General features: G+C 38.1%; 1 protein-coding gene across 3 annotated transcripts in view; it reads left to right on the forward strand.

Annotated features, from left to right (window-relative positions):
- The window catches only part of LOC145978007 (protein lifeguard 3-like), a 41,787-nt gene that overhangs the window by 7,909 nt on the left and 8,197 nt on the right, over window positions 1–25,681 (forward strand). For all 3 annotated transcript variants that reach the window (XM_083110381.1, XM_083110380.1, XM_083110382.1), the window contains exons 2-5: window positions 6,868–7,003; window positions 12,034–12,263; window positions 16,101–16,154; window positions 21,340–21,430. In XM_083110381.1, the coding sequence (XP_082966507.1) occupies window positions 6,875–7,003; window positions 12,034–12,263; window positions 16,101–16,154; window positions 21,340–21,430 (504 nt within the window). In that variant the 5' untranslated portion in view covers window positions 6,868–6,874. The remainder of the gene's footprint in view (window positions 1–6,867; window positions 7,004–12,033; window positions 12,264–16,100; window positions 16,155–21,339; window positions 21,431–25,681) is intronic.

Here is a 25,681-nt window from a genome sequence, read left to right on the forward strand (position 1 = left end):
AATAGTGTATCGACGATCATACCGTTAATAATTGCACATAATTTCACAATTTCTATACACCAGCACCAAATTTCAACTTGAGATTCATCATTAGGAGGCCAAAGTTAGTGAGTATCGGCCAAAGTTAGTGAGTATCTCGAATTTGAAAGTAATCGAATGAACACCCCATATTGTTAAATCATACCCACCAATGTTCATGCAAACCCAAACTTTCAACTGATTAGTTCCTTGTGACTTGTGTGATGAACCTACAGATTTTACTGTGGGTTAACCCCACTCCTCCCTTGCCCAAGAGAATCTACACTAGTTCATTGTTTCTGCCGTGCTACGTGCCAAAATAACTGGGTCAACAGTGTAGCATCTAAAGAAATGACGAACTCAAACCACTGAATTACACAACAGTAGTGCATCAGAATATTGAATTTATTCAAGTAGTTGATTTCATGTTACAATTGAAAAAGTACCAGTATCTCCAAATGGCAGTGGTGTGCCATGACTTTTTCAAAAGTGTTACCGGCCATCAGTACGACAATTATGTCTGCTAGATGTTATCCCCCCGGTAAAGAAAACATGTCTTCGCGTTAGATATTTGTTCATTTCGTTCTTGTTATGCAATCAGCACAGTGATTTAGCCACAGACACACTAGAAAGAACTACCACTCATGAGATAGATAGCATGAAAATGAATAGTGGTAGACCCTTGTCAATTCTTCATCTGTCTGTTTCTTTGCAATGAGGTGCGAAGGGGAAGAACAACAACTACGCTTTTCTCGGGTCAGTTTAACGTTTGTGTGGTGAGCAGATGACAAAACCCCGCTCCTTTGTGGAAGGGAAGGCCAGCTGTACGTACTACTGTTGCCAACTCAGGAATCTCACCAAGGAACTATATTTTCATCTATTACCTAACTGGTCTCAGTTGTAGTTCAATCCAGCCTTGGCTTTGCAGTCTACCTCAAGTTGCTTCACAGATATGGTATTCCTATTTTAGGTGGGATTTAGCTCTTTTTCTGACAATCCAATGTGACAACACTGGCTGATCTGGTTGGTCTGAATTGCAACAGGGCCCCTTAACACGTATATGAATAACCCCATAGCACACTATGCTTCTAAGTCCTTCCCCGCTCTTTCCTTGCATTGGTGCCCTCTTCGCTTCTATCGGCTGTAGAAAAAATTTCCTAGGCAATATCTACTCGATGTCAACGGTGTTCATTAATGTATTTAACAATGTTGTCATTTTATTGAAACAACTTTTTAATTCTTTACATTTTGCTGTTATCTGTGGTAACACCGGCTACATGCACGCCACACCTCTGCTAAATGGTCACGGGGAGTAATGTGAACATAATCATATCCAAAAGTTTCTTCTATATTAAACAGTACTGCATACATGGGCATATTTAAGAGGGGGGATGTTCAACGGGTCCAACCATAACCCCCCCCCCTTTTTGGTTCAGTAAAATTGCCAGATTACCTGTTCTATCCGCTATGAGCAGAGACTCGTTCGTAAAAATTTCTTCAGACTTATTTTGTTCTCCTAAATTACAAGTGTATAGAACAGAATACGGATGTGAAAAAGATTAATTCCTCACATCAGATGGGATTGCAAAGCAAATGTCTGAAATTTCCTGATAGTTTCGTAATTTCTCTGGTAAATACTCAGAAAACTTCTGACATTTTGCAAATTCTATAATACTACATGTAATTTCTACCTGAAGTAGCTGTTTGTGAACTTATAGTGTGAATATTATCATTTCATTGTACGAGGGTCACTATTTATATTTTGAGCCTTGGCAACACTGATTGAAGTTAGGCACGATTTGACGTTTGCACGGAATCGTCTGGAATTATTGACCATAACGTACTTCAAATGTTTTGTCAATAGCTTCATTTATGTTGTTTATGTTACCTTGGAGATTGCGCGACAACAATAAAATGGAATTAACTCGTGAACATTTTCGTGCGATGATTTATTACGATTTTCGACGTGGATTATCAAGACAATAGTGCATCGATCAACTTACTTCTACATTTGGCGATGAAGCTCCATCCTTTGCCACTGTGAAACGCTGGTATAACGAATTTAATTGTGGCCGCCATTCGCTGACCGACAAGATTCGCGAAGGTCGTCCAAAATCGGTTGTTGTTCAAGAAAACATTGATGCTGTGCAAAACCTAATACTGCAAGATCGTCATGTGACATACTGTGAGACTGAGGCAACCATAGGCATTAGTTCCACCAACATATATAAAATATTACATGATCATTTAGCTGTGAGAAAGGTATGTTCTCGTTGGATCCCACACAATTTGACAAAAACTCAAAAAGACGCTCGCGTCAATTGGTGCAAACAAATGTTCAATAAATACAATCGTGGTGCTTCAAAAGACGTATATAAGATTGTAAGAGGTGATGAATCATGGATATATGCATATGAGCCGGAACGTAAACAGCTGTCGACTGTATGGGTGTTTCAAGATTAACCCAATCCAACAAAAGTTGTTCGCGCTCGAAGCACATTGAAACAAATGGTCGCCTGTTTTTTCTGGAAAACTGGTCATGTGGCAACTGTGCCTTTAGAGGAACGTAGAACGGTCAACTCTGAATGGTACACAACAATTTGTTTGCCAGAGGTCTTCGGTCAAATACGGAAAACAAACAAACGCCGTCGGATCATTCTTCATCAAGACAATGCCAGCTGTCACACATCTCGTCTAACAACCGACTTTATGAACAGTCAAAGAATCGAATTGATGGGTCATCCACCATACAGTCCTGATTTGGCACCCAATGACTTCTTCTTGTTCCCGAATGTCAATAATAAATTGCGTGGACAACGATTTTCGTCGGCGGAAGACGCCGTTGATGCGTTCAAAAACCATATTATGGAGGTGTCTCAAGAAGATTGGAAAAACTACTTTGACAAATGGTTCGAACGAATGCAAAAGTGTATTGACCATAAAGGAGAATACTTCGAAAAACAATAAAGCAGTTTTCAATGCCAAATTCCTGTTTTTTCACTGTTAGGCTCAAAATATAAATAGTGACCCTCGTAGGTTCTCGATATGGTTTGTTACCATTCAAGAATTAAGTATTCCTCAGTTTCTAATTTTTTGATAATTTGAAATTTCTCAACTGTTTGATAATCCCGAAAAGTCGATAAATCATTTCCGAAAGTCTAGATCAGAATGGGAAGCTTTCCGTCCGATTTGTCCCTATTGGAGATTGTAACTGCATCTGAGTTAGCTTCAGCTATTAGTACTTCTACTCTCTCTGGGTTGGGTGGGTGTGGATTTAGAAAAAAATGGGTGGTGAAAGATATATGATGGTGCTGATGTAATGAGTGGTAGCATTAAGGGGGAGATAGATAATTTCAGAGAAGTGTACATTGTTCAGCACATATTTTAACCCTGCCTGTTGGCCATTTCTGTGAAATTTCTGCAATATGGAGACTGTCAAATCAGTTATGTTTTCCCCTCGAGTCTTCTCAAAGGAGCTGCCTGCCATGGTGGACTGGTAAGCACATGTCACGTGCCCGCACGGGTAAAGCATATGGTGGGTGTTTGAAACTGCGACTCATATATGGCAGCACTCTGTACAGCATTGATCTCGCTCCGCTTAAATATTGTATATAGGATAAAAGGAAGATGAAATTATATATATATGTATTGTTAATATATAATTGAAGATTGATCTATAGTATTATAACAATAATGAAGTATGAAAAAGGATATAAGAAGAGAGGATAAGAGTATTCACCATATATATTATGACCTGAAGAGTCAAAAAGTCTGGAAAAGTTTCCAATTTTGTATGTCTCTTTTACAATCCGGTTGGGAATGAGATTTCTCAATTAAGTTTTGGTTGTTTTTCCCATGGCTGCACCAAGTCCTAGACTGCACCAAAGCACACAAGTTGCACATCATATGGGGCACTGGGTCAAGAAGTGTGGATAAGATCGTGAACCTTAACTCTCATTTCTGGGTCGTCTGTCGGCGCATTGATATATACCTAGATGCCAAAGATGTGTGGGAAGCATGCTTGCTGCAGGATTCGTTGGGGTTAAAGGAGGATATTGCTAGAAAAGAGAAGAAAGCCAAGCTAATTCCTATAGATATTGTAGAAATGACGTGCGATATCTATAAGGATATCAAAGATGCAGATTCTAATTATCCCAGATGAGGATCCTGATAAATAGAAGGATATCCCTGTAAATAGTCAATCAGTTGTCAGCAGACGTGACAATTGTAAGAAGAAGAAGTCTTACCATACTGAAGATTGAATTGGAAGAAGAAGAAGCCTTCCCATATTGGTTATTAGATGATAAGTAGTAGTCCTTCCTATACCTGGTGAGAAGAAGAAGTTCTTCTTACTATATTGAAGATTGAAGTGGGAGAAGAAGTCCTTCCTATACCTTGTAAGAAGAAGAAGTCCTTATATTGAAGATTGTATTGGGAGAAGAGGAAGCCTTCCAATATAGATTATTGAATCGTAAGAAGTCCTCCTCGTATTGAAGATTCCATTGGAAGAAGTTGTAGTCTTCCCATACTGATTATTAAATGATAAGAAGAAGAAGTAGATATATTTCAATATACCCACAAGGATATATATGTAGATAAACAAATAGACAGCTCAAAATACGATTATGTATATCAAATGAATGTAATCTGCAGAGATAGGAATATATGGTGCATTGTACCTTTTGTAGTGGGTTAAATAAGTTGTTTCCTTTCATTTCCTTAAGGTTATCATTTAGTTTTAGTTGCCCTGAGCATGTCACGTTTTACCCTGGCCTAAGCCGGACTGGTTCTACCCTCTCTGGTATGTAGCACACATCATGCTATGATGCCCGGGTTCAAAACCTGGCCTGGGCATTTGTGGGTGTCCATTCATCAATTTCATTATGTCTTCACTCATCCCCATCTTCGCAAATTAGCCAGAAGTGGCACAAAGCGAAGTAAAATAAAGGAAATCAATCAATCAATCAATCTTCTCAAAGGAATTTGGTTTTAAAAATGCAGTGTAAGATAACCATGGAAATACTTTAACGTTCTCAATTTGTTTGACACAAGATGGACGGAAATCCTAAGTAGGGTGACTTGTGAAATCGTAAACACTAATAGTAATAACTTTACTGTTGTCCATTTTTGGACCATTTTGTAGTATAAATGAACCCAAGTTTCTCTGAACACAGTCAGCACATTTAAAAATTGCAACAACTTATTACAATATATAGTTCCTATTCCTCATTCATTGCAACAGTGTCAAAATATTGGATGGCCTGGTTGATATTTTTTACATTTTCAAATCTGAATGAAAAATGTGGCAAACCGTAATTGAAAAGACGTGTCCAGGGTCTGCATTGTAGGCAGTAGAAAATTGGGACGAGCTCTTGTACTCAAGTATGCACGAATGGTTGGTGATCTTGGCTACACTGCCAGCTTCATCTTCAACACCTGAGAGGATGTGTTCAACATTAAGAGGTTGAAATAATGTCCTTGCAATTCAAAGGGAGATTATAGACTTATGGACCTTGCATTGTTAAGTGTATATACATACATACATACATACATACGAACATTCACGTCCTTGACAAGGTGGCAACAAAGGACATGGATGGAAGCAGCAATCCCTGGTAGGCAGAGGACAAAGCACGTGCTGTCTCCAAGGCTTCTGCCAATGGTTGAAAACACTCACGTGAAGCCCGGGAAAGTCTGCTAGCAGAAGGAAACCTATGGTTTGGCGCAAACTGTGCCATGTAAAACCTGCACTGTAGGAATGGTATACGTCCCGGATTTCCGGGGACAATCCCGGAATGGTAGCGTTTGTCCCGGTGTCCTGAATAGTTTATTTGGGATGCATATATGTCCTGGAATTGGGTGGGAAGGAAGAAATGATTAAGACTGTACTTTCCTGAACGTTTTTATATTTAAATGCATGGACGTAATTTTAAAATGCTCATTTTACAAAGAATCTAACTCTACATTGAACCACTCACTCTCCATAATACAAGAGTTATCGAGTTACAAGGTGGTACTGCAAACATCTTTGACTTCACGATGGTGCCGCTGTCTGTTGGCATTGCTGAATTTCAATTATGATTCTCTTCCATCCTATAGTAACCTGCTTACTACAATGAGTCAGTGCTCTTCAGTGCCTATCTGTTCAGTCTGTAGGGTGAAATGACAATTATGTTGTACATACATACAACTTTATCGGGCCCAGCCCCACCCCACCCCCCTCCCTAACAAGTTACCGGTAAGTAGTGTCCCAGATTTTTACTTATGAAATATAGGAACCCTAATTGTACCAAAAGTTGACCCCCCCCCTTACGTAAACTATATATACGCCCACTGCATATATACGGTGCCAAGTTATCTGAAACCTTAGAAAATATTAAAACTAAAAGCTGCTCCTTCTCTTTATTTCATCCCCCACTGTTTAGTTAGAGCAATGGCCTGTGATTGAAACTAGTGGCACTAGCGTCACATTATACACACTGGTACGATTTCCTAAAAGCTTCTATTCTCTTTTGATGAGGTCAATTCAGTCATGACGCCACCTTCAAATATTAATCGTAGACTATTTGCTATTATACCATAGCTTTACTGGCTTGTTGTACCTGAAGTTGGCAGTTGCACTTAGAAAATGTTTGCATTATATCTTGTCAGTTCTTAGATCCAGTTCAGCGCTACTCTCTCTCTTTCACCAAAGATGGCATTCAACTCAGTTGTGAAAGAGGAGTTTGTTTCAATACAGTCTTTGTTCACCATTGCTTCCACATTCAGATGTATTAGTGAAATGTGATCTTTGATGCCTTAATGGATGAAAGTTTATGGGCTTCTAACCTGTATTTATTTTTCTTTCAGAAACAGAATGTCAGTGCCTTACAGTAAGCAGCAGGATGACCATCTTGGACATCAAAACCCACCACCTTATGGGTTTGTTGCACCAGGATCTGGGGTATCACCTCCTCCTCCCCCCTATGGTCAGCTGTACCCTCCAGTAAGTTTCAACCTTTCACAAATTTTCAGATTTTATTCATGAAGCAAAACTAGTACTGACTGCCTTGCTGTTTCAATGCATTCTTCTCAGAGTACAGCATTGTGGTTTTTAATGACCTGTAAAAGTCAGGAAAATCAAGATAAAGGCAAGAAGGTCATGAAAAAGTGAGGAATTCTGTAAAAGCATTCAAAATCCTGGAAAGTCAATTAAATGCAATGCTTTTTCGCTTCTCAGGCTTGATAACTGAAAATATATGTCCTTCTATCTTGATTTCTTTAATTTTATTTTATGAATAAATGTGATTCGTTCAGTTAACATATCAACTTGAACAGACAAGATCTATTTATTGGTGTGATAAATCTTTACAGAGTGCTCTGGAAATTTATTTGGAAGTAACTAGAAAAGCTCAAGGAATTTGGTTTTGCCAAATGAGCGAGAACCCTAAGTATGTTTAGATTTACAAAGTAAATCTTAGATTTATTTAAAAATAACTAATGACATGACAATCTTAAGTATTAAAATTTAATACTTAAGATTGTCATGTCATTAGTTACGATTAAACCTCGGATTTTAGGTTTTTAACCTATTTTTTTCCAAAATAAGTTATATCCGCATTTGATAAAAAAAACAACTAACTAAGTTTTATAGTGCCTAAAATAACCTATTTTGCTTGTTAGAACCTATTTTAGGTTTATATACCTCAATTAAACCTTTTTTTAGGTTTTATAGGATTTTATATCTCACAGAGGTATTTACTAGGTTTGGTGGCGAAATAATTCAATGACGGGCATGTTTAAAACATGTTTTCTGTCGATTCCCCTCCCTCCAAGTATATGATGTTTATCAAAGCTTTAAAGAAGTATATGATGTTGATCAAAGCTTTAAAGAAAACAAAAATGTCTGACATCACTCTTACCTGCAGACAGTGGCGGCGAAAGTGGACAGTTCCCCCCTACTTTTTACCTCTGCACTATAGACTTAATGCTAAGCCTTGCCTACTAAGATAAAGTAAACTGTCCTTCCCCCCCCCCCTTTCCTCCCATTGTCAGTTTTGGCACACAATCGTCTCTACTGCCTGCACAGTCCCAAGTCAAACTTCTGATCTGTGTGGCCTTGCTCACTTTTGTGTCAGTTTGGTCCTTTTGGCATTCACGCCTTGCAAAGTAATATTTCAGCATTCAAATTAGCACTACTGACTATGTTTTTGTTGAAAGATAATTTTCAGCATATGAAATGATCCTCACAGACAAAAGGTGTAATTTGAGTGTGGATAACGCAAAAAGATTCATGGTGGACACTAGGATCATGATAAAATTCAAGTATAATTCCTGGTTTTCAAGGTGAACTTTCCAAAAATTCAAGGATACAAACAGATGTTTTCTCTATTCCAACCTTACGTATTACCCACTCACCCTCCCTTCCATACATAAAAATATTGACAATATAAAGGGTTTGTTTGATCCCAATGTAACAAAAAATTTACCTAATCAAGTTCAAGATATATTATTTTGTATTAATCTTCCGTTTGTCAGATTGTTCTGTAAAATACACTAATAAAGTAAACGGATTGAGAAAATTTTGTTTTATTTTCTGTGTAGCTTTCTTTTTCATCCTCAAAAAAAATGAATGAAATAAAACTAAACTGAGAGAAACTTGCCTCAGGGCATTTATACACATGTATAAATTTAATGGGATATGGGTTCACGTCTACGAAGAGAAAAAATGGAATATAGAAAACATCGGTTTTTACCTTATTTCATGTCTTTCCAAAATTCATGAATAATTTCCAGAGCCAATAATTCACGTGTAATTCCCGGAATTCAAGGAATTCCAAATGAGTGGCCACCCTGATATTGTGCAGCAAATTATACATACGTAATTCATTTTTCATATCAACAAGTAACTTTTTCTAACAGCACAAGTGCAGTATTATAATAATTTGTAGATAATTTTGAAAATGATATAAAGAAATTAAAATTTGTTTAGAAAATTTATATTTGGTTCTTGTGAAATTTTGTTTTTAACAATTGTATGTAATCAGTATTTTTCAGGAATTTTGTAACAAATTGTCTTTTTTGCAACCTATTTCAGGATTTTTCGAGCCTAATTTAAGGTTTTTAGAACCTATTTTAGGAACCTAAAAATCCGAGGTCTAGTTCTGATGAATGGGAAGGCTGCATCTAATTGATTTTGACTGCAGCATTGCCATTTTTGGTTATATTGTAACATTTCAACAGGGACATAAAAATGATAAAATGGTGATAGATTTAGCATTTGGTGTGTGTAACTGTTAGAGCCTGTTTTAAGTTAATTTTTAAGACTATATTTTCTATTATGTATCCATTGTAATAGTAATAATTTAAACCCATAGTGGATATGGTTAGGCACATGCATATTTCATTTTTAACGTAAATTTAATGTTTGCACACTGTAATGTGTTTTTTTTATGTTCTTTAAAATTGAAAGTGCAATTTCCTGTCATAATTTGCCATGAAATGATTTGCAATCCAGTGCAAAAAGCAAAATAAGCTCTTAAACATGAAATTTAGCGTTTATTTTATAACACAACATTCTTGACACATTATTCAAAAACCAGGAACATTAATTCCATTGCAAAATTTGGGATGAGAAAATGCACTTCTACACACAGGAATAAACTTAATAATACTTATTTTGTAAGTAGTGTTTAAATCAAAGTTGGTATTTTATTCACCATTTTAACTCCCAAAATATGATACATATACAGCTTTCAATTCGGAACTGTCCTTAGTTTTTGTACCGAAATCTTGATATTTTATTCACCCTTAATATGATAAACTGGAAATAATTTCAAAGCAAAGACACACATATTGTACATTGGAGGAAGTGTAGGAGTGGGCATTCAAGCACTTCATGATTATATTGTTTAACCAGTCTTTTGGGTACGGGCATTGTCATGCTATTCCTGAGCATACTTTTACTTGGTACGTCCTTTTCAGATAAATATTTGGTAGTCAATAAATAACTGGAATGAATGTTGTACGGACATACCTTTTAATACTGGTCGGTATACTCCGCTGCATTGTTGAGGCAGGAATCCCACCGCATCACCAGATTTTTGATGCCCCTGTCCCAGAAGTCCTGTGGCTGCTGTGAGCACCAGTGGAAGACCGCCTCCTGCAGTTGTATGTCCGTGGCAAAGGGTATTCCACTCAGGCCACCTTTCAGTGGGCTAAACACATTTAAGTCACACGGGGGTAGGTCAGGGCTGTAGGGGAGATGATCTAAGCATTCCCAACCCATTTGTGCGATCATGTCCATAGTGTGTCCAGAAACGTGAGGAGCATTGTCTTGCAGTAGGATGACACCTCGTGACAAGAAGTCGTGTCGCTTGCGCCTGATTGCAGGTCTCATCTTGTTTTGCAAGATGTCAGAGTACAGGGCAGTGTTCATTTTCTCACCCTGCCGGAGGAAGCGATCGAGAAGTGGACCACAATGATCATAGAAAATCACGAACATCACCTTGTCTGCTTTTCTTGGGTCATGGGGACGAGGGGTGTTTCCACTCCTTGCTGTCATGTTTACTCTTTGGGTAAAAACACAGTGAAGCACAAGGACCCTTGCTCATCGACAGGGAGACTGGTCAGGCCATAAAAATGCCAGTATATAATGAATAAACAGACTGTTGCCCAGGCATCTTGACCACCATCGCACAAGCTTGCAAACATCAACTCTGTCAAAACTAAGTGGGGAAATAGGAGAGTGTCTTCCAGGAAATGGAGAAGTGACCTTGAGTGGACCAATCACAGCCTTCCACTTGAAACAAGGGACCCAAGATGAAACCATGTTTGTTCTTGGGAACCTCTCGCGATGAGCGTGGCTCCACTATGTTTATCCCCCATTTCACTCCATGGTTATGAATTACTGGAAACTTGTCCCTGTGAGTTTCTGGCGATGTGCTTCACTGTGTTTTTACCCTTTGACGTATACCGGCTGAGCAAGATCTTGTCCATTGCCACAATGCGCTTCAGGAAACCCTCGCCCTCCGTCGAGTACCGCAGGAGATGCGTGACACTCTTCCCCATTTTTGTAGAATTTTGCTCCTCTGTGAGCATCTTTGGCACCCAGGCTGCACACACCTTCCGTTGTTGAAGGTGTTCATGAACAAAAGTGTATGCTGTACCATGACTAATGCCGAGTTCAGTTGCAATCTGGTTCAGACTAATCCCCAGACACTCCAATATGAGGTCATCAATGGCAGAAATGGACTCATCCGTAATGGCACATTTATGGCACCCATTACGTGCCGCATCAGACACTGTTGTGTGTTCTGCTCGAAACCGACCTGCCCACTCATACACTTGTGTTCGGGACATTCACTCACCACCATACACAGCAGTCATACGCTCGTAAATGTTCCCTGGTGTGTTGCCTTCTGCCATCAAAAACTGTATCACGGATCGCTGAACCTCGTTTGTGGCACCTGACACCATGAATGCCATGACTGACTGGTGCCTTGGAGGCAAATTGCACATACACAACCTCCCTTCCCTGCCACGTAGCGACGTGTCGTGGAACTCCGTCTCACAGACATGTGGTGTACCGCAGCCTGGCCTACATATCCCGTAAATTTCATCGCTCTGTCACTTTATTTCACTTTTTCGTGGCATCAATCCGGTTATTAATTGACCGTACCAAATATTAGTAGTAAGTGGGCCTTGCTAGCCAATGAAGAAAGCAAGCATCGTATGCTTCATTTGATGTATTTTTTTCCGCAAGGCACCAGTGGTGTATTCTGAAAATTTGGCATGGTTTACCACAACAATTTTTTGTTTATTGTACGTATTTATTATATATTAATTAGATATAATAGAAATAAAATACCAATGCAGGCATGCAAGTAAAAGAAAAACAGAAGTCTGGCAACTTCAAATTTTATGGCAATTTCTATATGTATGAGAAAAGTTGGTTTACTGGTGGTATACCATTTAACATCTCTTTCATTTGATTGCTCTTTTATACTAATTTATAATTTTTAACCTATCCTCTAGATGATGGGTGTTCCCATAAGGAACGTAACTGGTGACAATCCACCAATGACCTACTCGGTCAACTACTCGGGTGGAAGCCAGAGGGATGGGGAGTCCCCAGAGAGCCAAGAGCCCTTCGGATCCTCCTTTGGGGACAAGAAGATACGAGCTGCATTCGTGAGGAAGGTGTATTCGATTCTGATGTTGCAGCTTCTAGTGACAGTTGGGTTTATAGCACTCTTTATGTTTGAGTAAGTTGATACATATCTAACATTTCATTTGTATGTGTAAGCTGAATTAAGTGCTTATCATCTGCTGTTTCTATCTGAAAATGTTGGGAGATGGCCATGAGTGCAACTTCACCCCCTGTCCTCTATAAGGCCGCACAGTAAATTCCCATATTGTCTCCATCTGTCTTTCCCAACCTCTACCATCTTGCCAGGTGAGAAAACCACCTGTATTTCCATCCCAACATTATCTTTGCTCTGGACGTAGGAACTTTGCAGTCTTTTAACTATGTATTAAGTTAGGAAAAATTAAAGATTTCCAGATTCCGATCAGGGTCTTAATTTTTTATGCAAGCCTTTTAGTCCTCCTTTTTTCGTCAATTCAATTGAAATTGGGATGAATACATATTAAAATATCAAATATGTACTGTATAGACAGTTACATTCCTTTAATTTTTCTTGTATGTACACATTGCTTGCATTGTAGGATTATTTCTCTTGTAGTCTATTACAAGCATAAAAACACACTTTTTCATGTGTTTTTATGTTTGTATTAACTACATGAGAAATATAGTTACATTCCTGTCTTCATATGTAAATGCTCAAGTATGTATATACATCCCTGTTTCTCATTCTTGTAAATTGAATAGGCAATTTGAAGATTCAACAACATTAATCTGGGGGTCTCTTTATGAAAATGGACATGACATTAAGGACCAAGAAAAAATGTGTGTTCTTATATTGATTGATATCCAAGAAAACAACAAAGTAAACTTGGTGTCAGTTGCATTGAAAGGTTCGCCTCAAAGTAATTTACACCATAAACAACTTGCAGTTCAAGAGATACCGCAATATAACAATTTGAGTTTTCATATTTATGTGGAATTTCTCATATCACCAGCCTTTTTCATATTCTGTGAGTAAATGATGATTGCACCTAAACTTTAAATACCTTCCCTATCTTGAAATGAACATTTTGTACATGCCAAAATCATTACCTCATAATCCAAAACAATATACATGATGCTAAAACTGATTAAATGTGATATATAAGGCAGGTAAGGTAAGTTATTGTTTTCCAGAATTGACATGGCTGCCATGTATGCTAATAAGTTGCATAATTATGCTTAACCTTTACTCGGCCAATGGGTCACTGGTGACCCATCGTGCTGATTAAAAAGTTCAGGTGCTTTTAGCACCTTCATACTTGTATGTGCAGTTGTAAACGCTGACAGATGTTCAGATAAAACTTTGAAATGTCATGTGAAAGAAAACCCACCCACCCAGGACCCCCCCTCCCCCCGACTCCAAAGTTACATATGGAAGCTGGCGCGAATTTTAATTTTGTACACTTATTTGACAAAAAATGTTATAACTTGTAGACTATTTGACCAATCTACTTCGGATAATTTTTGTGTTGCAGCTAAAACATCAGGGCATGCAACCGTGCAGGAATCAAAACTTCAAAGCCAATAAGAGGGTTTGGGTGGGCAACTTTCAATGAAAAAATCATAAAAATGGGGTGTTTGCCCCCTCTTCCCTGCTATTTTTGGAAGGGGACGCAAACTTTAACCTTATTTTCAAAGAATGGTCCTTTCTCAACTGATTGAAAGTCATTTCATGTTCCTGGGTGCATTACATTATAGGATATGTGAAAAAAAAACATTTTTATGATTTTTCATTGAACGTTGGGGGCCGCGGCCCACCCAACCCCTCTTATTGGCTTTGGCATTTTGATTTCTGCACGGTTGCATGCCCTGTTGTTCTAGCTGCAAAACAAAATTTACCTGAAGTAGATTAGTCAAATAGTCTATGAGTTATAACATTTTTTGTCAAATAAGTGTACGAATTTATAATTCGCACCAAAAGTCCTCGGCGAAACTGAAAAAATGTTATAACTCTTAGACTATTTGACCAATCTACTTCGGGTAATGTTTGTTTTGCAGCTAAAACATCAGGGCATGCAACCGTGCAGGAATCAAAATGCCAAAGCCAATAAGAGGAGTTGGGTGGTCCGCGGCCCCCAACTTTCAATGAAAAAATCATACAAATGGGGAGTTTGCCCCTCTTTCCCCGCTATTTTGGGGAAGGAGAGGTAAACTTGAGCCTTATTTTCAAAGAATGGTCCTTTCTCAACTGAATGAAAGTCATTTCATGTTCCTGGGTGCATTAAATTATCGAATATGTGAAAAAAAAACCATTTTTATGATTTTTTTCATTGAAAGTTGGGAGCTGCGGCCCACTTAACCCCTCTTATTGGCTTTGGCATTTTGATTTCTGCACGGTTGCATGCCCTGATGTTCTAGCTGCAAAACAAAAGTTACCCAAAGTATTTCTGAAATAGTCTCAGAGATATAACGTTTTTCTGAAATAAGTGTAAAATTTAAAAATCGCATGCAAAGGTGGCGGCCAGAGAGAGGATGCTTTCAAACACCCGCTCGGCGGTCTAAAGGTTAAATGCTTAAAAATAAGATTACTATTTAACTGTAACTGATACAGCATCGAGATTTGGGATCATAATCATCCTTCACCATTTCCTGCCTCTGGCTTGGTCGGCTTAGAAGTCAAGCCTCTCCATTTTTTCCTGGTCTTCCACCACTCCTCTCTTTTCACAGTGTTCCAATCTTGTCCTCTTCTCCTAACACTCACAGCTATCTGCTCTTTCCACAGACATCTTGGTCTCCCCCTTGGCCTTATTCCCACTCTTTGTGCATTGTAAGCTCTTACAGGTAGTCTCTCTGCATCCATCCTCTTCATGTGTCCGAACCATCTCATCTGTGCTGATCTATCCTGTCCTGAAGCTTCATCACATCCACTGTCTGTCGGATCTCCTCATTCCTTATTCTATCCCTTCTAGTCCCCTAATATACTCCTTAAAAGTTTCATCTCCACTGCCTGCATCTTTCTTTTGTCTCTCTCTCTATCATTGTCCAAGTTTCTGCTCCGTATGTAGTTATTGGCACATAGTATGTGTTGTATATTACTTTATTGCATTTCATAGATTAATGAAAAGGAGACTACGGTTATGTCTAAAGAGTATTATATTACAGAATATTTGCACTACATAATATGTGAATTACAATTAATGTGTAACATGATACCTACACATAATTGCCATTGATATTAATGCACTGATCCCAGCGCGTAGAAAGGGAGTGGATGGCTTCAGTGTAGAAACTCATGGGTTCTGCCTTCCTTGTCACAGGTGAACCGTTGACCTTTCAGTGATTGTTTCAAGGGGCCGAAGATATGGGGAAATATCGGTGCTGTATGGAGAATGTGTGAGGACTTTCCATTGAAATGTTCTCAGCAGGCCAAGGGTCTTCTTGGCCACATGTGGCCTAGCGTTGTCCTGGAACAGCACTATCCCCTTCGAGAGCTTAGCTCTGCACTTGTTTTTGATGGCCTGTTTAAGCCTTTCGCTACACCTGCAAACTGGGACAAACACGGTGCCATCTATCGGCAAACATATTTACCTTATTCGATTAGATACAACGCCGCTACAGCAAAGAACTCCTTTTCATTTGGGCATACCTTATACATCCCTGTTCCATATTAATCTTCGAACGCTTTGATATAGTCCACCACCAATTTGTCCTCTTCTGTTTAACTCCTCCTGTATTCTTCCACTTCCCTCAATTATGCTTCCTAGATGTGTACCTGAGATTTGGGATAAATGACTAAAATAAAGTTAGTAATCTTTTTGAGTAATGAAGCCACTGTGAAATATTTGATTTAAAGGTTGAGAATCAGGTATTAATTGAGTGTTGTGTTTAGAAGCCAGAAAAACATGATTCGTATGTAACATGTAATTTTGCTTCTTATGTTCTTGTTTGACTTTTACTTACTATTTCTTTCCAGGACAAGAGTCAGAGCATTTGTTCAGGGTAGTATGGGAATGTACTGGTCTGCATAGTAAGTATTTTTCAATGAATTTTTACTTGAAAGATAATAGTTTTTTTTAACCAATAAAATGGTTTAAAATGAATCCAGCAGTCTCAGCTAATTGCTATAATTGGAAAACAGATATTTAAACATTGGTTTCTTTATATGATATTTGTGCATGTTTAGTTCACTTTTTTTACACCAAAAAGTTGGGGAGAGGAAATTGGTTGCTTCTAATATTTGAGATGGCTAAAAGTCATACTTAATTTTAAAACAATTTATTCATAATTAACTCTTCATACTTGGTTAAAACTATGAGTATAACTGACTTCATATATGTATTAACAACACTTACTGTCAGTCCTTTTCCTGAACATAATGACCCCTTGTAACTTAAATTTCAAGGTGTGTCGCATTTGTTTATGACCGATGTTCAGTGACCATTCAACTCTAGTAATAGAGAAAGAATGTTAACCTAAGGAACATTGATGGCAAGATCAAAACTCAGCCATTTAACATTCTCAATCGTACACAGGGTGTTCAATTTAAACATTAGACAAGAAAATTATTCTTTACATGAACATTCAGTATAGGGAAAAGTTACTAAGGTGTAAATAAGTTTTTGTAAAAAGTAAAAACAAAAACATGGATAAAGGACAGCTGCGGAGTTGCTTGCAAGAATTTTCCATGTGTATCTGTATGCAGGGTGGCGAAAGACCTGGAAAACCGGGAGTAGTCAGGGAATTTTGTCTTGATTGACTTTCTTTTTTTCTTAAGATATTGTTATGGAACTCTGCTCGGGAACAGGAAATCTTGTTGCTAAGTTTCGGCCTCAACTTTTAGGCCCCTTTTATTCACAACACAACCACGGCGCAAGAAACCAGTGGTGGCAGGAGGAGAAAAAGAGAGAGAGAGAGAGAGAGAGAAATATTTTAAGCCTCTAAATATTAGGGGGAAAATGCATTGAATTAACATTTTTTCTTGTCCGTATGGGAGTAGTAAGGGGACAGAACTGTCAACAGATGGAGAGGATGGGAGCGGGTGGTGCCATCCGATAGTTGTCGGACGTCGTAGTAAGGCATTTTGTTGGACAAACTGAAGGAACATTGAAACAAATAGATACGATTTTTGTCGAATATCGCCACCCGACAAAGTATCTCACTACAACATGCAACTGTAATTGCATGCATGGCACTCTTATTGAATTGATTTTTGTTAGATGTCTTCGGATTGCAACATCCAACAAAAATCGCAAACATAAACAAACGCTTTAGACTTCAAATATGTAGCTGGAATTTTATTACTCTTCTGGTTCACTTCACCTTATTTAATGTAGCAGTGCTTACAAAGGTTTTCTTTCATCATCCTGACGTATTACTGGTTTCGCACAAGTTAACATGCGTTTACAATACCATTGCACTATGAACCGTGAAAAATGTTAATTGCTGCGAAGTTGTGTTTATGAATGTGTAGTGATGTCTGGACATATTTTTCGCCCGTTCGAAATTTCGAAATATCGAAATAATGTGAATTTAGCATAAAATGCGAATTGTTGGCATTTTTAGCAATTTTTTTTAAAAAATGTGCTAAAAGAACGAAAAATTCCGTGAAATCCAACATTCTTTTCTAGGCTTAAAGAAATAATATGTGCCATATTTGTGTACATAGAACGTGCAAGTTTTCCAACATTTTATTCAAGAGTAAACTATAATGCTTGTTATACATTGAATAATTTCGACAGCCACATCAAATCATGTATTTCCCATGATTTTCTCAACTTCTATCAAAACAAATTGCATCACAGAGCAAAGTGGCAGGGCAGGAGATCGAATGCGTATCTACCGTCACATGGGAGCCACATCTTCAGTATTGTGGCGCGAGATGTGTTTTGAATTACCAAGCTAAGTGCGCACAATCGGCATTTGTCACCCCCACCTTCGGCCCTGATCAAGAAAGTGTGGGGCCATAACCCCACACCCCTATACACCTTCATGGCAAAGTGCAGGGGAGCACCTTACTTTTACTTTCTCAAAAATCTGTTCCAACATATCAAACTGTCACAAAAATACGTAGACCATGTGAGCTACAATTTAAAATAATAGTTTAAAAGCACAATGGAAGTATTAAGTTTTGGTATACTTGGCAGAAAAATGTTCTAAACAAAAACGTGCATTTTGGAAAATGTAACACTAACAAGTCAAAAAAAAGATAATGCTAATTTTTGGTGCCATAATATCATCTAAAGACCAAATATTTGGGGGATTGTTGATAGGCTATGACAGCCTGTAGCCACTCTCTTATTAAGCGAGAGGAACGTTGTAAGAAAAAGGGGGTAGCTCTGAAGAGCTATGTCTACGCTCAAACTGTAAGGGGACTAGCCCCATGAAATAAGAACACACGGACATCTATTTAAAAACACTACCTTTGACTGAACAGGCAGGATAAGAAAAGACATAAGGAATGTTCGTTTACCTTTAGCGCCGTTGGGAGTTCTCGTCCTTGGAGGTCCTTGCTTCGATGTGGTCCTACCCTGTAACAAATCGCAACTAGGGAGCGTAACTCGGTTTCTCCCAAAACTGCCCTAACGTCAACCTGATTTTTAAGCGAACACTTATTGAACGTAATTCTCTCATTTTCCTTTAACTTCGATGTGAAACGTAAAGCGATTCAGGAGCTTACTAGCAATTACTACATTCGCTGAAGATCTAAAGGCAACTAAGAAAGAGGTTTTCTCCCACGACCTATTTAAGTGAAATTCGAACTATCTGTCGTTAAGACTGTTCACTCAATCACATCCTTTGGCAACTGCGGATCTGCGGAAAAATGCTGATTTCCCGATTTTCATACTGTGTCGGCCTAATGCAATGACAGCGGTTGTTTTCCAACTTCGCTGAAGGTCGCTGTCATAATTAGCTTTTAAGAAGCTCTTTTTCAATGCTTCAGCGGGACCCTTTTTATAACATGATTAGCTTATTTATTTATGATGCCCAGGTCCTAGGTTCAACTCACGATATATCTGTATCCGTAACGTGAGATTGATTGATTAAAATTTTTGGGTGCGTCGCCACTTATGGCCATTATGCACCCTTCAGTATATACGGGAAAAATTCCATTATCTAAAACCCTTACCTTAAAATATGGAAAACAACTTCCCAGAATAACTTCCAAGATATCACGAAGAGGCGTAGGCCATGTGACTTACAATTTGAAACAGTAGTTTAAAAACACCATGAAGGTATAATTTCAGGTATTTTCCAGAAAATGTGCTAAAATGAAAACTTGAATTTTGGGAAAAATAACACCGAATAGTAAAAAATAAAAAAAATAAAAATTACACCAATTTGAAAAAAAATATCAATAAATCAAGGTCCCTACCAATTTGGCATAAATAAAACAACAATATCAGTAGTAATTTATTGCGTTAGTAACCTAACCGAATTTGGGCATAATCACCACCGTTGTTCTGGCATTTGTCGTAGCATGGCACTAAATTTTGTATGCTCATGGCATATATGTCTGACAGCAAAGACTGGAACTATCTCTACCGCAGTGTAGCTGTCAAATCCTTGTCCTGCCAGAAACATCTTCAGTTGAACAAAGAGATGAAAGTCTGTACATGCCAGGCCAGGGTTGTACAGGGAGTGGTCCAAGATCTCTCACCTGAAGTGATGCAAAGTACCCGTGTGTACTCAGCTGTATGAGGTTGTGCACATTCAATTGGCCTTCTGTGAATTGTCTGTACCGTCGTCTGACCATACTATCACTTGCAACGTTCGGTCTGCGCACCTCACACGATTGCTGATGGCTCTGTGAGTAATTCTGAGCGTGGAAAAATCTGAGTACTACACGTAGGCTACATCGCATTTGGTAGGAGACTATGAGAGCTGCAGTCTTCAATCTAGAACTGTCCTAAAACGGCTGCATTGCGATTGTACCAGATTACAGCTACATGCCACTTCTTTGGAGCTTTTTTCAGGAAGCTCCTCGTATATGAACTCTCAGAAGCTGTTATTAACAGAGTGTTCCTGTTTTAATGTTTGGTTAGCTAAATCAGTTACCTATACAATGCACTATAAATTGCTTGTGTTAAATTTATAATATACCCTTTTCGTCAGCAATAATGGTATAACTGCATGTTGTCAGTTTCACAGTACTTCACTTGGATATACTGTACTGAAGGAGATATCCCATTATTTCATTGATAATGTATGAGAAATATGACACTTTATTTTGTACAATTCAGTTGTTTCACTTATGTGCAAGGGTTAAGTTGTTTGCTTTACAGAGAAAAGAGAAGTAGGTTAATGAAAAAAAATGAGTCTGCCCTCATGGTTCTTGCAAGCAGAGGATTCCAAACCTCAGTGGAAATATCAACATATATTACCGAGAAAGGCTAAGGAGATTGGTAAATTACAAATCTTCGCTCTTCACTCTAATCTCAGTTAGTCGTAACTTTAAAAATAATCAAGCATTTTATTTTAAACTTACTGCGTATGTGAATTGTAATAATTTTCCAAATTCACTATTTTGCAGTTTGAATTGAAATCATAGAAAATAGAGAAATTAAGTCAATTTCATAGAAGATAATATTGGTACTTAACAAATCCATATCTGGATCTGGATCAGTTTATTATTTCATTTGCAAAAACATAGATTTAGTTTAGTTTGTCATTGTCAGGGAAAAATGTAAATTTTGTCCTGGAAAAGTCAGGGAATTTCATTTTTGCTTGTTTGTAGCCACCCTGTATATGGATATTTATTGAACTGGTAAAAGAACTGATATTTTTTTTATGCATCACAGATGAATTATGTGGTTATTTATGGCATATTCATAAAAATGTATGTTTTTTAAATTGCCAGGTGTTTTATGCATAAAAATTTATTTTAGTTTTACCAGTTCAATAAATACCTACAATGACCGTCGATACACATTGCAAATTTTTGCAACTCCACAGCTGTCTTTTATCCAGGTTTGTTTTTACTTTGTACAAAAACTTTTTTACACGTGTAAGTTTCATGTCTCGATTGCAGTTTGTACATGCATTCAATGTCTCTGTTGTATGAATTTTTGTACACCTGTATTTGGTGTGTGTGTGTGTGTATGAAATGGTATTTTATTTTACACTGTCTCAACTTAAACTGCACATTGTGTAATTGTACATACAGTTTATCTCAGCCATGTGTGTTTATGTATTTCTTTTTTACTATTTTCCAGTGGCATATTTCTAGTAACCTACTTCACACTTGTGTGCTGCCCCAGCGTCCGAAGAAAATGGCCAACCAACCTTATTATGCTCTGCATTTTTGTAAGTATTACTTGTTTTTTGTAATAAAAAGGTAATTTTAAAATTATTTTTCTTGCTAAGAAAGTTGGTTTCACTCAGAGGTGCAAATGATGTTTGTTTTGACTTCCGTGAAATTTGAAATTTTTGTAGGGTTACCAGGTTTGGTTCCAGATGCGAGTGTATTTCAGTTCTTTAAATTTCATCGAAACTGTTGGTCCTGTCCTGATTGGCCTATCTGTGCTTATAGTTAATTGATATATTTTTAATTCTGGATAGGTTTCGGAACATTCAAGAGTTAATGTCACTCGCAGTGTAAGGGGATAAGGCGCAGTTCTGCATAATGTGCACATTTATTTAATTTCAAAATGCGTGCATGAATTCCAAGAACAGAGGTATCTAGGTTATGGGTTTCTCCTTATGTTGTCGTTTTATGATGATCTTTAAGGTGATTATTAGGCTAAGCTAAAGCTTATTAAGAATATTATTGTTTAGTGTGTTTAGTTTTGCTTCCATAATTGCCCTTGTAAAATTCTACTTTCCTTCCGACTCAATGTTTAAACTTTGTTTGTTCATAGTATGAGGGTGACTAGGATAGTTTTGAGATGGAGCCAACGGGGACATTGCAGGAAGAAAATTTTGTTGCCGTGAGATAGTCCCATCTTTGGTAAGAACACATGCCTACTCTTGTGACTGCCATGTCACCTGATGCATGGAGCATTGTTGCCAAATGGCTGCACGTGTCGTCAGTTGTGCTTCAGCCATGGTGCTGAAAAGAAGGGATTTTTGAGCAATGATTTTCTAAGACTACAAAAGTGGTTTAAATGAATCACAGTCACTTGAACGGTTGTCCCGTGACTTTGGATATACTGCACCTTCGCGTGCAACAGAGTTTCGTTGGTTTGCGGAGTTTAAGCGGGGCCGGCCCTCGCTAGACGATGAGAGGTGCAGTGGAAGGCCATCCACAGCAGTGGCGGATGAAAACATTGAAGCTGTGGAGAAAATGATTAAGGGCGATCCAAGATAACACACTGACGTAGAGTGTGCCCTTGGGATTACTGTAGTTCGCCGAGCGTTGCAAACCATCCTGCACAAACACCTTCGTGCGCGGAAGGTGTCTTCTCGGGTGCCGCACAACTTGACAGAAACAAGAAGCAGACACAAGTGGGATGGTGTGAAGACATGCTCAGAAAATTTCAAAATGGAGACTCTAGGAGGGTTTCGGACATTGTGAGTGGTGATAAAACCTGGATTTATCAGTTTGACCCTGAAACAAAGCGCCAGTCGTCTGTTTGGGTTTTTCCTGGAGACACGCCACCAGTGAAGGTTAAGCGGTCGAGAACCATAGGAAAGAAAATGGTGGCAACATTCTTTTCAAAAAGTGGGCATGTGGCTACAATTCCTTTAGAAAATTGAAAGCTGGTACACAAGTGTTTGTCTTCCAGAAGTGTTCTGCAAAATCCAGGACCGGTTTGAGGGGAATCCTGTTGCACCACAACAATGCTTTTGGCCCATTCTGCCAACCTGTCGATTTCATCGAGACCACACCTGTTAAACTTGTTACCCATCCACCCTACAGTCCTGAACTGACACATTGTGACTTCTTTGTTTCCTCTGGTTAAGGAGAAACTTCCAGGATAGGTTTCGGAGAATGAGACTTTGTGTAGAATGTCAGGGAGAATACTTTGAAAAGATGTAATAGTAATAATAAAGGTTTGTCTTCTCAGAGCTGCATGACTCAAAACTTTCCTAGTGACCCTCGTATTTCAAATAAAGGCAAACCCTGCAACCACTCTTAATGCTTCATTCTGTATTTTCTTAAACTGAACTCTGATAAAAGGTGATTTGCAAGAATGAAAGTGATATTAATACTCTCTGTTTTTGTTTCATGATACTTTGCATACTGTTTGACCAGCAATCCGAGAGCTCTCGAGCTGTCTGTGCATGACCGAAGTAGCAGAGCTCAGTCGAAAATTGGGGGAGTTTGCGGAGCAGCTTCTCTGAAGCGGGTGTGTCACATGGGGAAAGAGAGCAATGTTGCCAACTGGATAATATTGACACTACGATGTTGGAAGTGCTATGGCTGTGGGGTGGCGCGTTTGCAACAAAACGCTGTTCTTTTATGAAGTTTGTTCGTGTGTGTGTGTAGTGTGTTTGTGTGCAGTTCTGTGTGTGCTTTTGTAACGATGGAGGCAAGACCGTCACAATGTTCTGGTGTTAAACCACTATGCAGCGCGTGCAAACAGATGGTGCACAATGTGCTCGCATTCTGTAACAAAGAAGCATTAGAATGCCACCCTCTGATTCCAATTTTGCAGGCTACAGAACGTGCGAGTGCAATTGCGGGCATATCAGAGGCGACTGTGAAGAGAATTCGTAGTGAAGTAAATGGTGAAGATAACCCGCAATTTCGATAACCCCTAAAATGCCAGAGAAGAAGCGTCATTGAGAATGTCGCTTTGAATGTTTGTTTTTCTGTATGCTTATATGTTGCACATCTTCTTTATGAACATTTCACTTGCGCCATGTGTTTATTTTGTTGCAATGAAATTTTCTTCTTCTGTTTTATTTCTTGCCAATATCTTGGAGAGGATGCCCCCAACCCCCATTCTAACGATGCCCCTATAAGTGAAACTGCAATTCTTTATCCTTCTATTTTAAATTGGAAAGAGGACAAAGGTTGTGATAGAAAAGCAAGTCCTTGACACAATCCTTTACTTCTGTGCATGTCCCTCAGTTTTCCTTAGTTACGTTCTGGTGAATAAGCATCGTTGCAGATTGGTAACACTGTTCAACGTGCAACTGCGAAAGGAGTTCTCCCACCTGCCTTCCCTCACGACCTTTCCCCTTTTTCTTGGCATTTTGCCAACTGGAGCTCTCGAATCGCTGGTCAAACAGTACAGTATACCCCTGAGCATGTTCATGTGCTCATGTGGAGGTTGATTGACAGATTTGTATTTGTCATATCTTATTTATGATTGGACCTTATTCAAGAACAATGTGTACTTTTTTTTAACCATTGGGAAAATAAAATGTTCAATTTTTTTCTGTATCATATTTGCAATTTTAACTGAGGGTGCAGTAGTAAGATGGTGAAAGTCATAATATTTAGGCCAAAAAAAAGGGCTGATAGTAAGGATGGGCCAATATGAAATTTTGGTCGATACCTATATTCTACTGATCTGATACAAAAATTTCAAAGGCTTCATTGACCTCCTTCATAAATGTGTTACCAGATGAACAAAACTTTTGCAATGCAAAGGAAGCCCCACATTTAGACATTTACTTTAAAAGAAAAGTACAGAATGGAAATTATATGTTTATATCCATAAAAATTGTAACAAAATTGCTCAATATTGCACTAAATTGCGAGATATTTATAGATATATTGGATCTGTAGAGGTATCCAGCCAGTCTTGCACAGCCCTGCTTTTGGTGCATGACTTTCTAGACAATATATATTTATTTATTTTTAACATGTTAAAGTATGGATTCACACATATAGAAGATAGAATATACAGTCCGTCACAAAAAAATAGCACCACTATGTTTGTGCTCTGCTATGAATTATGTGATCTAACAGCTGGACATATGGAAAACAATTTCTTCTGTTCCGAGCCTGTGAAGGGGGCAAGAGCAAGGGTGGAGCCGTGGTCACATACAGGGTCGATAAAAATCATAAATTTTATTAAATCATGCTAAACATGCAATATTTAAGAGTGGTGCTATTTTTTTTTGTGATGGACTGTATGTAGGATTTCCAAATTTGGAGTCTGTATTCATTTCACACACATACTGGAAAAGTTGAATTGATTTCAGTGGTAAACCAGGCTTCTGGGAAGTACATGCAGGAAGGGATTAAGGGGATTTTATGGCCTAATTATCAAGCCGCTACCCAGTTTCCTTTAGTTTGTTTTTTTGGTTAGTTCAAAATAATAATTGTCTGAAATGTGCATTATCTGGATTTTGTAATTTTTGAGGTAGCTCCTTAAAATCTGTTGATCTAAGTTGTTTTATTTATATATATATATATATATATATATATATATATAATATATATATATATATATATATATATATATATATATATATATATATATATATATATATATATATATATATATATATATTAAAAACCTGGGACCTCCAGCTTTGTACTGTTTGACCGCTGTTCCATGGAGGCCAGGTCAAACTATTGTTGTGTTGTGTGTGAGCAGTAACAATTTATGCTCCATTGCAAGTGGTATAGTAAATGATTGTACTCAAGATTCATTA

Source organism: Lepisma saccharinum, chromosome 24, assembly GCF_977018435.1.
Source record: "Lepisma saccharinum chromosome 24, izLepSacc3.1, whole genome shotgun sequence".
NCBI lineage: Eukaryota > Metazoa > Arthropoda > Insecta > Zygentoma > Lepismatidae > Lepisma > Lepisma saccharinum.